At 41.8% G+C, this 13,682-nt stretch overlaps 1 protein-coding gene across 18 annotated transcripts in view; it reads left to right on the top strand.

The window, feature by feature from the left end:
- PDE4DIP (phosphodiesterase 4D interacting protein) overlaps positions 1-13,682 on the top strand; it is a 219,141-nt gene that overhangs the window by 46,729 nt on the left and 158,730 nt on the right. For all 18 annotated transcript variants that reach the window (XM_019458032.2, XM_019458046.2, XM_019458038.2 and 15 more), the window contains exons 2-3: positions 855-910; positions 5,544-5,695. In XM_019458032.2, coding sequence (XP_019313577.2) covers positions 855-910; positions 5,544-5,695 — 208 coding nt within the window. The remainder of the gene's footprint in view (positions 1-854; positions 911-5,543; positions 5,696-13,682) is intronic.

The raw sequence follows: 13,682 nt of genomic DNA, 5'->3' as shown, positions 1-13,682 counted from the left end.
TGAACTGTGGTTTTAACATTACCATTAATAGACTTTAAAAAATGTTCATTTATTTTGAGAGTGTGTCTGTGTGTGCATGTGTGTGAGTCGGGGGAGGGGCAGAGAGAGAGAGGGAGAGAGAGAATCCCAAGCAGGATCCACACTGTCAGTGCAGAGCCTCATGTGGGGCTTGATCTCAAGAACTGTGAGCCAAAATCGAGAGTCAGACGCTTAACCGACTGAGCCACCCAAGCGCCCCCCATTAATAGACTTTTATCTGTTTTTCCAAGTTTTCTGAGTCCATTCTACTTCCTAAACATACGTTGGATTTTTTTGCTTATCTTCATCTCTGCATCTTTTAGTTAAAACCATCACAACCTCTTGCGTTTCCCATCCACTTTTATCCCCTCCACACGGTCTCACTCGGCAGCCAGAATGATCTATTTAAAATCAAAATCTGGTCACTTACCACTCATTCCCTCACCTAAAATCCTTCAGTGGTTTCCCAATGCCCTTCACACAAAACTCTGTGTCCTTACTGTATCCCACAAGGTCCTGCACAGTCTGGTGGCAACACTGGTTTTCTCTGTTCTTCCAACAAGTTAACTTCCTTTCTGACTCAGGGTCTTTGCTGTTTTTTCATAATGGAATTGTGTGTTCAATGGCTGTCTTTACATGTTCTTACCCAGGATAGGAACCTTCCTGTGGGGTTTGTCTTTGTATCTCCAACACCTAACACTGTCCTTAATCCATGGTAGGAGCTTAATAAATACTTGTGGAGAAATAAATGAAAACAGAATGTAGGTGTCTTGCCACCTCAGGGACTGTGGACTCTGAGGGTATCTCATTAATTAACAATATGTTTCTCTCCACAGAGATTATTTTGCAGAGGATGAAGGGGAGATGGTATCCAGAACATGTCATGTAGCAGGTAAGGAGGCTGTGGGTCTTACCTTGACAAATTCTTGGTCGTGGTAAGGAGGCTGTGGGTCTTGATAAATTCTGGTTTCCTGCTGATCGTAATTCCCTCAAATTATGGACCCTTAAATTCATCATGGCAGGGGCGCCTGGGTGGCTCAGTCACTTAAACATCTGACTCTTGATTTTGGCTCTGGTAATGGTCTCACTTTAGTGAGTTCGAGGCCTGTGTCAGGTTCTGTGCTGACAGTGTAGAGCCTGCTTGGGATTCTCTTCTCTCCCCCCCCCCCGCCCCCCCACCTCTCAAATAAACAAACTTAAAATAAATAAACACATAAATAAAATAAATTCAGCATAGCAGTATTCTCAGACTTTTTGTGAATTTCCAGATTTGCACCTACCACTATAACATGTGATTATCCACCTTCCCAGCACAGCACAGGAAATCATAATTGAAATTATGATTCTGTAATTCCAAGCTTAAAGTCACTTATGAAATGATTAAAATAGATTCTGCCACTAAAATTAAATCTCTACTTGCATACCATTTAAATGGGTATAATAGTTTTGGGATGAGCACTGGGTGTTGTATGGAAACCAATTTGACAGTAAATTTCATATATTAAAAAATAAAAAAAAATAAAAAAAAAAAAGAAGAAAAAATAAATAAATAAATGGGTATAATAATAGTGTCAACATCATAAGTGAGATTAAATGAGAAAAACTGTTATTGTAGACTTATAAAGGAATAAACACCCAGTAAATACTGTTGTTATTAATGTATTCATAATAATATCACATCATTACTGAACTAACATTAGCCAGGGATTTACCTGAATTATGAAACCAAAGTGAAGATAGTTCTCTTTGGGGGAGCATTTTTCACAAGAACCTTGAATCACTTAAGGGTTCTGCCTCCTTCGCTAAGTCATTTGCCTTTTTCATTCCAGCCTTGAAGCCCAGATGGTTCACATGCACAGCATGGAAAAAGTTTTTAATTTGAATGTGTTAAGGATTTCAGACACTTACAATTAGCATTTGTAATTGTATATGCTAAGTCTACAAATTCCAAGGGTCTACTAGACTCATTTTGAACATCAAGATCCTCCATTTTGCAGTGAAAACTCAAAGGAGTAGGGCAAAAATGGAAGGGTAGAGAAGATGCTTATTGTTTCTTTTAACTCTTATAAGAGCTCTGTGAGGTATTATTTATTCCCACTTTCACAGTGACAGTGAAGCTGAGCAAAATTAAGAGATTTGCCTGAATTCCCACAATTGGCAAGTGGTGAGAATTCATATCCAAGCTTCAAAGGCTCTTTTCCCTCCATCACATCCCACTGATCTGACTGTAATGTATTGTTCTGTTTCATCAAATTTTCTTCCATTCGATAGCCTATTTAATTTCAACTGATTCTGGGAGAAATAATTCTTTTCCAATTTCTCTTAAGTAAAGCATTTATTTGCATTTACCTAGAAATATCACAATATCAACAAAACAGGTGCAACCTTGCTATTACTATAATTATTATTAATTTGCAAGCACAGACTGTTCTATAATTAAAAGAACAACAATTATTTTGTATAAGCTGAATCAAAGACAACTGAATATGGAAACAGAATACTACCTCTATCCATAACTAATTTGTGCTGTGTACCAATAAAACCTGCTTTAAATTTCTGTTCCATTTTAAAACCCTCTACTCTACCAGGCAAGATGAGTGGCTGTTGGGAATACCAGTAAGGATAGGGATATGTAGGGGCACCTGGCGGACTCAGTCTGTGAAGCATCCTACTCTTGATCTCAGGGTTGTGAGTTTGAGCCCTGTGTTGGGTATAGAGATTACTTTAAAAAAATTAGGGCGCCTGGGTGGTTCAATCAGTTAAGCATCTGACTGTCGATCTCGGCTCAGGTCGTGATCTCGTGGTTCATGAAATCAAGCCCCACATCAGCTCTGCACTGATGGCTCAGAGTTGGCTTGAGATTCTCTCTCTCCCTCTTCCCTGCCCCTCCCCCCATCACAATGCTCGCTCTCTCAAAATGAACATATAAATATTAAAAAGATAATAAAATAAATTTTAAACAAAAAGACAGTGATCTGAAGACACACCTGATACTATGTTAACTTTACAAAAATGAAGACACTGTACAGTGTCCATTTTAAAAACAAATCATGTGGACTTACATTTCAACCTTTTTTTCTTTAAAACCAGTGGTGTAAAAGGGAGTTAAATACTTTTCGGCAAGAAAAAAAAAAAAAACTGCACTGGAATCACCCTGTCTCTCATCATTATTTTCTTCTTCACCTTTTATTGTCTTCATTTTTCTCCTTGCCATCATTTTCCTGATCCTTTCTGTCTTCCTACTCTTTCTGTCTTTTCTTAGCAGAGAACAAATTCCAAGTTGATTGAAATATCTAGAGGCTTTTTCTTGTGCTCTTTCTGGCAAGTTTGCAGAAGGAAAAAGAAAGAGGGAGGGAGGGATATTTTCTCCCATCCCATGGCTTGTCTTTTCATTCTTAATGGCTTCCTTTGTGAGCAGAAGCTTTTTAGTTTGATGTAGCCTCACTTGTTTATTTTTGCTTTTGTTGCCTTTGATTTTGGTGGCCGTGCATATATGGCCAGTTAGTTTTTGACAAAGGAGATAAGGATGTACAAGGAAGGAAGGAAAGAGAAAAGAAAAAAAGGGAAAGGACAGAAAAAGCATATGATGACATTTTGCCTCTTGGCTCGTTTGTCCATATGTGTGTGTATGTCTAGTTAATTTTTCTTCAGAGCCCATTTTGCTCTTACTTGCACTGATGTCGTCTATGGAGCTCAGTGGATAGCAATGGCTGTCATTCTCTCTGACTTAAAAAAAAGAATGTTTGTAATAAAGGATCATTGTTTCCTTCTGCCAACCATGAAAAGGTGTATTTTTCCATGTCTTCGACCTGAGTCTACATCCCTAAGTCCACCTCAGTCTGAGGTCTTCTGTGTACTCTGCTTCTAGGAAGCCCTGATTTCTTGCTTCCACAATGGTACTTCACAAAGGCAGGCATGGGGTTAGCAGCAGCTTTTCCTAGGGAGATTCTTCCTTTAATTAATGGAATTATTGCATTTCTACCCCCTGCCCTGTTTTCCCTCAACTCTTAGACCTGTGATGATTCCCTTTGCTCCTAAATTAACAGTATTAGCCGACCGCTCGGAAGGTTGAGTGAAGAGAACATAGGACTGGTTCTGCCACTTTTTAGCATTGTGGTCTTGGTCATGCAAACTTTCTGAACCTTTATTTACTCATAGTAAAATGGATTTAATAATCGCATCAGTTTATTTCACTTGGGGTAGTAACTTTATAAATGAAATAATTCATGTGAAACTACTTTGTAACCTGTAATGCCTATTAAAGATGTTGGTTGTAATAATTGTTACTACTCTTAAATAATGACCTGAAATATTTTTGTAGAAACACCTCTTAGCTAGTAGCTTGATTTTTTTTTTTTAAAGAGAAGCTATTTCAGTCTTCTTTCGTCATGCCAAATCACCCTAAAACTTAGTGGCTTAAAACAGGTGCCAACAGGGGTGCCTGGGTGGCTCAGTCAGTTAAGCGTCCGACTTCGGCTCAGGTCATGATCTCGCGGTCCGTGAGTTTGAGCCCCGCGTCGGGCTCTGTGCTGACAGCTCAGAGCCTGGAGCCTGTTTCAGATTCTGTGTCTGCCTCTCTCTCTGACCCTCCCCTGTTCATGCTCTGTCTCTCTTTGTCTCAAAAATAAATAAATGTTAAAAAGAAAAATTAAAAAAAAAACAAAAAAACAGGTGTCAACAAACTGCAGCCCATGGGCCAATTGCCAGTTTTTATAAATAAAGTTTTATAGCAACACAGTCATGCTTGTTCAGTTACATATTGTCTGTGCCTATTTTGAGCTGCAAGAGCAGAGGTGACTAGCTCTGACAGAGATGGTATGATCCACGAGCCTAAAATATTTACTATCTGGCCCTTTAAAAAAAAGTTTGCCCACCTGGGGCTTAAAACAACAATGATTTATTATTTCTCACAGCCTTGTGTGTTGACAAACTGGGCATTTCCTCTGCTGGTCTCACTTGGGATTACTCAAATAGCTGCAATCTTTTGAGAGCTTGACTGGGGTTGAGAGTCCATAGACGGCTTTACTCACATGTCTGGCATTCGGTGACTGGCTGTCAGCTGGGGCATCTCCCTTCCCTCTGTCCTTGGCCTTTCCTCCTCCAGGAGGGTAAACTGGGCTGCTTCACAGGAGGGTGGTCTTGGGGCTCTAAGAAGACAAGAACAGAAATGCATGGTCTCTCAAGACTTAGTCTCTAGAATTCATACAGTGGCATTTTCATCATATTCTCTCAGTCAAAGCAAGTCACTCAGCCAACCCAGATCCAAAGGCTGGAGAAATAGGCTCCACTTCTCCATAGAGTAGCAAAAGCCTCTAATTACAAAGGGGCACAAACATGGACTAGTGCGTTTCACTGGGGACCAGTATTAATATGGTCAGCCACACACTACTTTATGTGAACTGTTTCCGTGTGGCCCAGAATTGGTTTGTACTTTGTGGAAACCAAATTCTGCTGGATGGTACTGGTTAGAAGGATCATAATGCCACTGTTCTATACAATTTTTTGTTGTTCTGTTTTACCGGCAGCTTTTCTTAGTGACCCTAAAGATCGAGGCCCTCCAGTGCAGTCACAGAGTTGGAGAAGTGGTGAGAAGATCCCCTTTGGACAGATGCCTTCCTTGAGAGCATTTGAAAAACCCCCTCAGGTGCAGACCCAGGCTCTTCGAGACTTTGAGAAGGTAAGTCACGTGGGTGAATAATTGTTATCCCAATTAGAAGGAGCACCAAGGGATAGTGATGTCTCATAAACGTATGACCCATGGCTTAGTCTGGATTGTGGCCATTCTTATACCAACCAGTATGATGTCTCTTTTAAGAGCATTTGTCCCAAGGGGGCGTGGGTGGCTCAGTCGGTTAAGTGTCTGACTTCAGCTTAGGTCGTGATCTCACGGTTCGTGGATACATCGGGCCGTGTGCTGTCAGTTCAGAGTCCACTTCGGATCCTCGGTCTCCCTCTCTTTCTGCCCCTCCCCTGCTTGTACCCTTTCTCTTTATCTCTCAAAAATAAATAAACATTAAAAAAAATAAATAAAAACATCTCTTAAAAAAAAAAAAAAAGAGCAGATGTCCCAATAAACGTATGTGTTGTTGGCTATGCTCTGAGCACTCTGGTTCATGGACAATTGCCTGTAGCAGTGATTCTGTCTTAGCATTTTTACCCCTGATTTACTTCTCAAATAAATTCAGGAAGTTTAAATGGCACCCTGAGAATCTATAACTGGACCATAGTGCGCTTAGGGGACATAGTTTAATTGGCTGGCATTATATTCTCAGTGGCTGGCTTGAACCACTCTAGATCTCTGGATACTGTCTACAGTATAAGGTGGCCTCAGCCACAACCATTTGCTTCTCAAAAAAGAATCTGGCATTGTTGCTTACAACTTCTGATTCAACTCTTGAAGTGCTCTGTGTCTTGATAGGTTTATCCTTAGATTTGGACAAGAGCCAAATTACTGATAATGTAATACAAGTTCCCACCTCCCTGTGCCCTGGATTGACCCCAGGAAGTCTGTATAATAGAACCTGTCTTCTGGGATTTATATGGCCTGGAAAGAGCACACAGGATTTCTTACACCAATGTGCTAAAAAAAGAAATAGCTCTTTGGTGCCCCCTGGGGGTTGCCCATGGATCAGGCCACATATGAGCACTGTATACATATGCCCTTAGATTTGTGGGTGGGTTTCTTTCATTTTTTGGATTGATAGCTTTTGACATAAAGTAATAAACTTCTATTTTCAAAAAAAGGTGAATAAAACAGGATTGACATGGGTTTACCCTGTCTTGCCTCAATTTGTGAACAGAAATGCTTCCCGAGGATCTAATGTACATCTTACCAGACATTCCTGTGGACAAAGAAATATTCTCAATACTGGGGCGCCTGGGTGGCTCAGTCGGTTGAGCGTCTGACTTGGGCTCAGGTCATGATCTCATGGTTCATGAGTTCGAGCCCCACATTGGGCTCTGTGTTGACAGCTTGGAGCCTGGAGCGTGTTTTGGATTCTGTGTCCCCCTCTCTCTCTGCCCCACCCCTGCTTGTGCTCTGTCTCTGTCTTTCAAAAATGAATAAACATTAAAAAAATTTTTTTAAAAAGAATATGCTCAATATAAAACCTGCCTGAGAACGAAACAGCCTACTGTTAGTGTTGAGGGTTTTTTTGGGGGGGAGGGGTTGTCGTTGTTGTTTTGGGGGTTTTCTTGTTTTGTTTTGTTTTTTTCCTCAGTTGTCATGGATAGTGTTGTGGGGTTTTTTTGTTTTGTTTTTTGTTTTTTTTTGTTTTTAAAGACACAGAGCTTGCAGGAATATTAAGTGGTTTTGAACACTAAACCTCTGAACAGCTGTGTGGTGCTGGTGGTGAGAGAGGGGGTGCTAACAACCCCTCCTCTTTTTTCACCTTTTGCATCTGCTGCAATGCAGAATGGATGAGCAGAGTGGCAGTCCTTCCCAAAGCTGTGTGGGATGCTCTCTGAAAGAGTCTGTGGGCCTGTTCCTTTTGGTTGAGAGGTGATTGGAATATCACTGCTGAGGGAACGAATGGCCGGATGCGGTGGGTACAGGGAAACGATCAGGCTGACCTGGGCACCGAGCAGAGGTCAGCTGACTCCTCAGATTTGGCCTCCCAAGTACTTCCTCTTCCCAGCCTGCTCTGAGATAGCAGATCAGTCCTCACTTCTCAGTGCCAGGAACCACTGACAGAAACCAAGAGGATGCAGAGAAAAGGCGAATAAGGGATATTTCAAATCTCACCCGCTGTGTGTCAAGTAATAAATGATGAGGCTATGACACACATTTTTGTCAGAAAGGTCGTTGCCAGGGCTCATAGAAATTTTGACTTTTTTTTTTAGTGCCATAGAGTCTGTGTGCCATGATCATAGATCCTGACAGGTGATTGGATCAGAGTGATATTTTACATACAGACTCCTTCCTGTGTGCTTTCCTATGGGTTACCACCTCCACCCCACCCCCAGCGTGTCTGGGTTGAGCGAGACCAGAGCAACACGGGATGGTACTAGCTAGCATATGCCGATCGCTTTCTATGTGTCACGTGCTGTTCTAAGTGTGTGCAGTATTCTCTCATTTAATGCTCACCACAGCCCTGTGAAGAAGCAGAATTACCACCCCAATTTACAAGTGAGGAAATAAAGGCACCAAGAGTAGTAACAAAGGAACTTACCCAATGTCTCCTAATGTGGGCCAAAAAAACTCATCATTTTTGTGACCCAAAATAGTGAGTACTTTCTAGGTTGGGAGCTCACCTGGTTAAAGTATGGTGGTCGTGGGGCTGGAACCATTAGCTCCTCCAACTTAGATGAGCAGAGTGTGGTATCATCTTCTCTAAGTAAACTGTAAATCTCCTTTATTTCCCAATATTCCCCATCACGTGCTTTTTGCTCCATTAATTCTGAGCTATTTGCAATTCAAAGCTATTTCGTACTTTTTAAAAACAATATTTATTTATTTTTGAGAGAGAGAGAGAGCATGAGTGCACAAAAGCAGGGGAGGGGCCGAGAGAGAGCGGGAGATACAGAATCTGAAGCAGGCTCTGAGCCATCAGCAGAGCCCCATGCAGGCTCAGACTCATGAACCAAGAGATCATAACCTGAGCCAAAGTTGACACTCAACAGACTGAGCCACTCACATGCCCCTAAGCTGTTTCATACTTCTGAGTTTTTGTTCTGGTGGTTCCCTCTGCCTAGAATACCCTTTCTCTCCTATTCTTCACCTAGTTCAAGCCTACTCATCCTTCAAGTTTCGGCTCAAGTACCATTTTCTCTTGTTTTAGGATGCCTTCCCTGATTCTGCAGTCTCAAAACATTACCCTGACTCTAAGCTCCTCAAGAAAACACCCCTTATGTGTACCCTTCTAGTTTTGAGAACATAGTGTAATGCCAGTGTATAGTAAGTGCTCAGTAAATGCTCATCAACTCAATTAAACTTCTTGGATTTGGATTTTCCTTCCCTATTTTCCTCCAGCCAATTCTGTTGAATTTGTATTTCCCCCAGCCTCCCCTTAGTAATCGCTGGATGTATTCATAGTAAGTTGATGTATTAATTGATTGGTTAGGATAGGAAACTGAGAAGTCAAGAAAAGTACGTTTGTTTGTAATAATGAGTTTAAAGGAAGACAGTTTTTCACCTAAACTGGGGTGATAAAATTATAAATGTAGAGTAAGAGACCTTTTAAAATATTCGACAAGACTTATTAAGATCGTAATAATAGCTAATAATAATAAATAACATTTATTCAGTGTTTATTGTATACCAGGCACTTTTTTAGACACTTAACATATCTTATTCCAGCTGTTTTTCAGTTCATTTTTCCTAACTTATGAGGTAGATGTTATAGCCATTAGAGTTGTGAGGAGACTAAGCCTCAAATAACTTGTATAAAGCTGTACAGGTAGAAAGTGGCGGAGCCAGAATAGCTCCAGGATTCTTGGGTTCTTGGGAAATGAAAGGACCATTCACAGAAGGACAAGTTATGTTGGTGGTTTTATAGAATCAAAATGCCCTACCCAACACGAAACCCACGGAGGGGTGGGGGTCCGTGGCTGCGAGTCCTAAGGGGGCCTCCACTGCCTTCCCCTGTTTACCCATTTTCTAAGAAGGTGGGGTTTAACAAGAAAATGCCAGCAAAACCAGCTGCAGTGTTTGCCTGATTATAGTCTGAAGCCAGCTTTCTCTAGCAGTCCCAGTGCAACCACAGTGATTCAGCCTTTTGAGGCCCCACCCATCCTGGCAAATTTTTCCACTCGGATGTTGATGTCTGTGGGGGATGGAGGAAAAGGAAATCCCTAAAAGGGGGTTTTCTACCTTTATGGAGATCCAAGTTATCGCAGTCCGGGTTTCCTGTTCTAGTTTAGGTGAATCTGGGCCACCACTGCCTTTAGACCCAGCTATTCCCAGCTCCTTTTCAGAGTCTCTTTGTCATTACAGCCTTGGAAAATGAATGTTGCCGGTGAAGTGTATTCTCATTTAAACACACACACACACACACACACACACACACACACACACACGACATCTATGCTCCCCAAACCACAGTGCCCCAAGCATCCTGGTTTTGTTTTCACTGGCATCTTGAGACCTTCAGAAAGCTATTAGATGAACAAGGAAGGGCAGGGGGCAATTCTAAACTTTGAGCAATCATAAGCACAGAAGTTTTTCTCTTTCTTTTATTTTTAAAAGATTTTATGTTTAAGTAATCTCCACACCCAATATGGGGCTCAAACTCATAACCCCAAAATCAAGAGTCACATGCTCCACTGAGCCAGCCAAGTGCCCTGAATTTTTTTCTATTTAAACCTCACTTTTCAGAGGGATTCCGTAGTTGTTCTGCAGAGCTTTAGAAATGTTTTCATTCCTAAGCAACATCGCCAAAGATTATGTATCAGATCAATCTTTTTCTTCCCTTAAGAATTCTGAGTAAAAGGAATGATTCTGAGTGCTGCGGAGAACACAGACATGCAAAGGAGTTACCATTCTCAAAGAGCCGTGCAATCTGAGTAGGGGGATAAGGTATTAAGATTTAGTTGAAATAGCATCTAAAGGAACACAAGGAGAAATATCACAAGATTAGAGGAATTGCCAAACCAATGTGTGTCTTTAAAATCTAAATATTTGGACAAAACATTTATTATGATTTGCATGTACATATGTGTGTGAACTTCACAAACATAAATCTTACCTCACACTGGGTGATATAATTAATAAAATAACCTTAAAAAGAGGCTCCCGGGTGGCTCAGTTGGTTAAGCATCTGACTTTGTTAAGCGTCCAACTTGCGCTCAGGTTATGATCTCGCAGTTTATGAGTTCGAGCCCCACATCAGGCTCTGTGCTGACAGCTCAGAGCCTGGAGCCTGCTTCAGATTCTGTGTCTCCCTCTCTCCCTCCCCCACTCATGCTCTGTCTCTCTCTGTCTCTCTGTCTCTCTCTCTCAAAAATAAATGACCTTTAAAAAATTAAAAAATAAAAAGAATGAAGTTAAAAAAATTGGAAAACCCTGAAAACTCTGACAGCTATAGTTACCAACATGGAAAAGGGCAGTCACTCTGGTGGAGAAAGTGGCATTTCAATGAGAAACATTCTTCTTATTTTTTTAATCATCTCCTTTCTGTTTCCTCATTAGAACTTGTTTTCTTCTCTTCACTGTATGAAGAAACGCTCTACATTTCTTCCTGTGGACCCCGAGGAATTTCCATTAAACAGTAATAACAATCACGATACATGTAGTTTTATTGAGTGCTTACAGTGTTCAGGGCTCTATGGATGCACTTACTTCACTTGCATTGTCCTGCTCGGTTCTTGTAGCAGCCTTTTGAAGTTAGTACAGCCATTATGTTCACTTGTTTTGAGAGGGACATTGAAGCTGAGAAGGCCTGGGGATTGCCGGGAAGCACTTGAGCTGTGATTTGAACAGAAGTGTACTGGTTTCAGCGCCTGAGCTCTTAGCCACAATTTTATCACGCCTCTCTACGGACAGCTGACCTCCTTATTCATTTCATTTATTTGTTCATTCATTCATCCCCTCAGCGCCTGAGTGCAGCCTGTGCGCCAGGCCCTGTTCTAGCTGTCAGATCCACAACGATCAGGTATAAATATGTGTGACACTTCGTGACACATGAGCCAGGTACATGGCAGGGGTGGAAGAGTACAAAGCCCACCAGTGCAGCGATGATGATATACCCAGGCTCCCCTCCCCCACCTGCCTATGGGACTCGCAGCAATGTACATAACTATTGAATGCAGCTGCAGAAGCCACTGAGGCCATGGGCAGCCGCCCCACCCCCCACTAAGGACTTATACATAGAAGGAAGTTGAGATGCTTCCTGCATGAAAAGATATGTGTTTAAGGATGAATATTTACTTCAGTAGTATTCTTTTTTTTTTAATTTTTTTAAAAAAAATTTTAAATCTTTTATTTTTGAGAGAGAGAGAGAGAGAGCATGAGCAGGGGAGGGGCAGAGAGAGGGAGACACAGAATCCGAAGCAGGCTCCAGGCCCTGAGCTGTCAGCACAGAGCCCGATGTGGGGCTTGAACCCACAAAGTGTGAGATCATGACCTGAGCCAAAGTCAGACACTTAACTGACTGAGCCATCCAGGCACCCCATACTTCAGTATTCTTTATATAAATAAAATATTAAAATAATCTGGGGCACCTGGGTGGCTCAGTCAGTTAAGTATTGGATTCTTGATTTCGGCTCAGGTCCCAATCTCATGGTGGTGAGATGGGAGCCCTAGATGGGCTCTGTGCTGGGCGTGGAGCCTGCTTCCGATTCTTTCTCCCTCTCCTTCTGCCTCACTGTAAAGAAATAAAAGAAAGAAAAGAGAAGGAAGGAAGGAAGGAAGGAAGGTAGGAAGAAAGGAAGGAAGAAAAGAGGGAAGGAAGGAGGGAGGGAAGGGGGAAGGAAGGAAGGAAGGTAGGAAGGTAGGAAGGAAGGAGGGAAGGGGGAAGGAAGGAAGGAGGGAAGGAAGAAAGGGGAGAAGGAAGGAAAGAGGGAAGGAAAGAAGGGGGGAAGGAAAGAGGGAAGGAAGGAAGGAGGGAAGGAAGGAAGGATGGATGGATTAAGGCGAGGGTTGATTATTTTGAATATGGTATATGCGTTCAACAGAACATCATAGAGCAATGTACTGAGTTGGAAAGGGGTCCATAATAACAAATTTAGGATTAAACAACAAAACAACAACAACAATTTGACTGAATATTACATAAGATAAGATCTCTTTTTGAGGGAGGAAAAAAATAGAAATGCTTGTAAGGATCTACACCAAAATATTGATAATGATTATGTCTGGGTGATGGGTTTAGCCGTGAGTTTTGCCTTCTTTATAACTTTGTGTATTACCTGAATTTTTAATTATGTTTTCATTCTCTCTAAGCATTCAGCAAATATTTCTAGAGTTCTTATTATGTACAACATAATGTCATAGCACTGCAGATACAATAACAAATATGCAAACCTGGTTCCTGCCCTGATTGTCTTTCCAGATTAGCTAATTACAACAATATAATCACTGTAATATAATTAAGGAAGCTACACTATATGGCTGGGGATCCTAACTCACTTGGAAGGGGTGGGAGGACTCAGAGCAAGTTTCCTAAAGGAAACTGCATCTAACCAGGGAACTGAAGGGGAGGAATAAGAATTAGCCACCAATAGGGGCTGGGGATGGGAGAAAGAAGAATGTTCCAGATTCAGCTGAGAAAGACGAAGTTAATATACCTTAGGGCATGGGTGCAAGGAATGTGGAGAAGTGTCAAAACTGGAGGGAGGGGGAGAGAGAGAGAGAAAGAGAAAGAGAGAAACCAGCCTGCAGGTCTTTGCAAAAGCTTTATGTAAAAGCCTTTACATTTTAACAGAGCTCAATGGGGAACCGCTGCAAGTTTGCAGAGAAGGTGGTGACATGATCAGATTTTCCTTATAGAAAATTCGCTTTGGCTTCTGCATGGATTCTGGGTTGGAAGGATGAAGTCTAAGGCAGAGAGGGCAGTTAGGAGGCTGGTGCAGTATTCCAGGCAACCACTGGTGGTGCTGACGGTGTAGGAGTCGGGGAGATGGACAGGTGAAAGAGAACGAGATTTCAGAAGCAGAGAGTGACAGGGCTAAGCTGTTGATTGGACTCAGAGCCAGTGCAGGAGGACTAGCCTAAAGGTGAGCTCCCA

The sequence above is a fragment of the Panthera pardus genome, unplaced genomic scaffold (assembly GCF_024362965.1).
Source record: "Panthera pardus isolate Hobbes unplaced genomic scaffold, ASM2436296v1 HiC_scaffold_11, whole genome shotgun sequence".
Classification (NCBI taxonomy): Eukaryota; Metazoa; Chordata; class Mammalia; order Carnivora; family Felidae; genus Panthera; species Panthera pardus.
The sequence above is the reverse complement of the archived record's forward strand: the minus strand, read 5'-3'. Positions and strand labels throughout refer to the sequence as shown.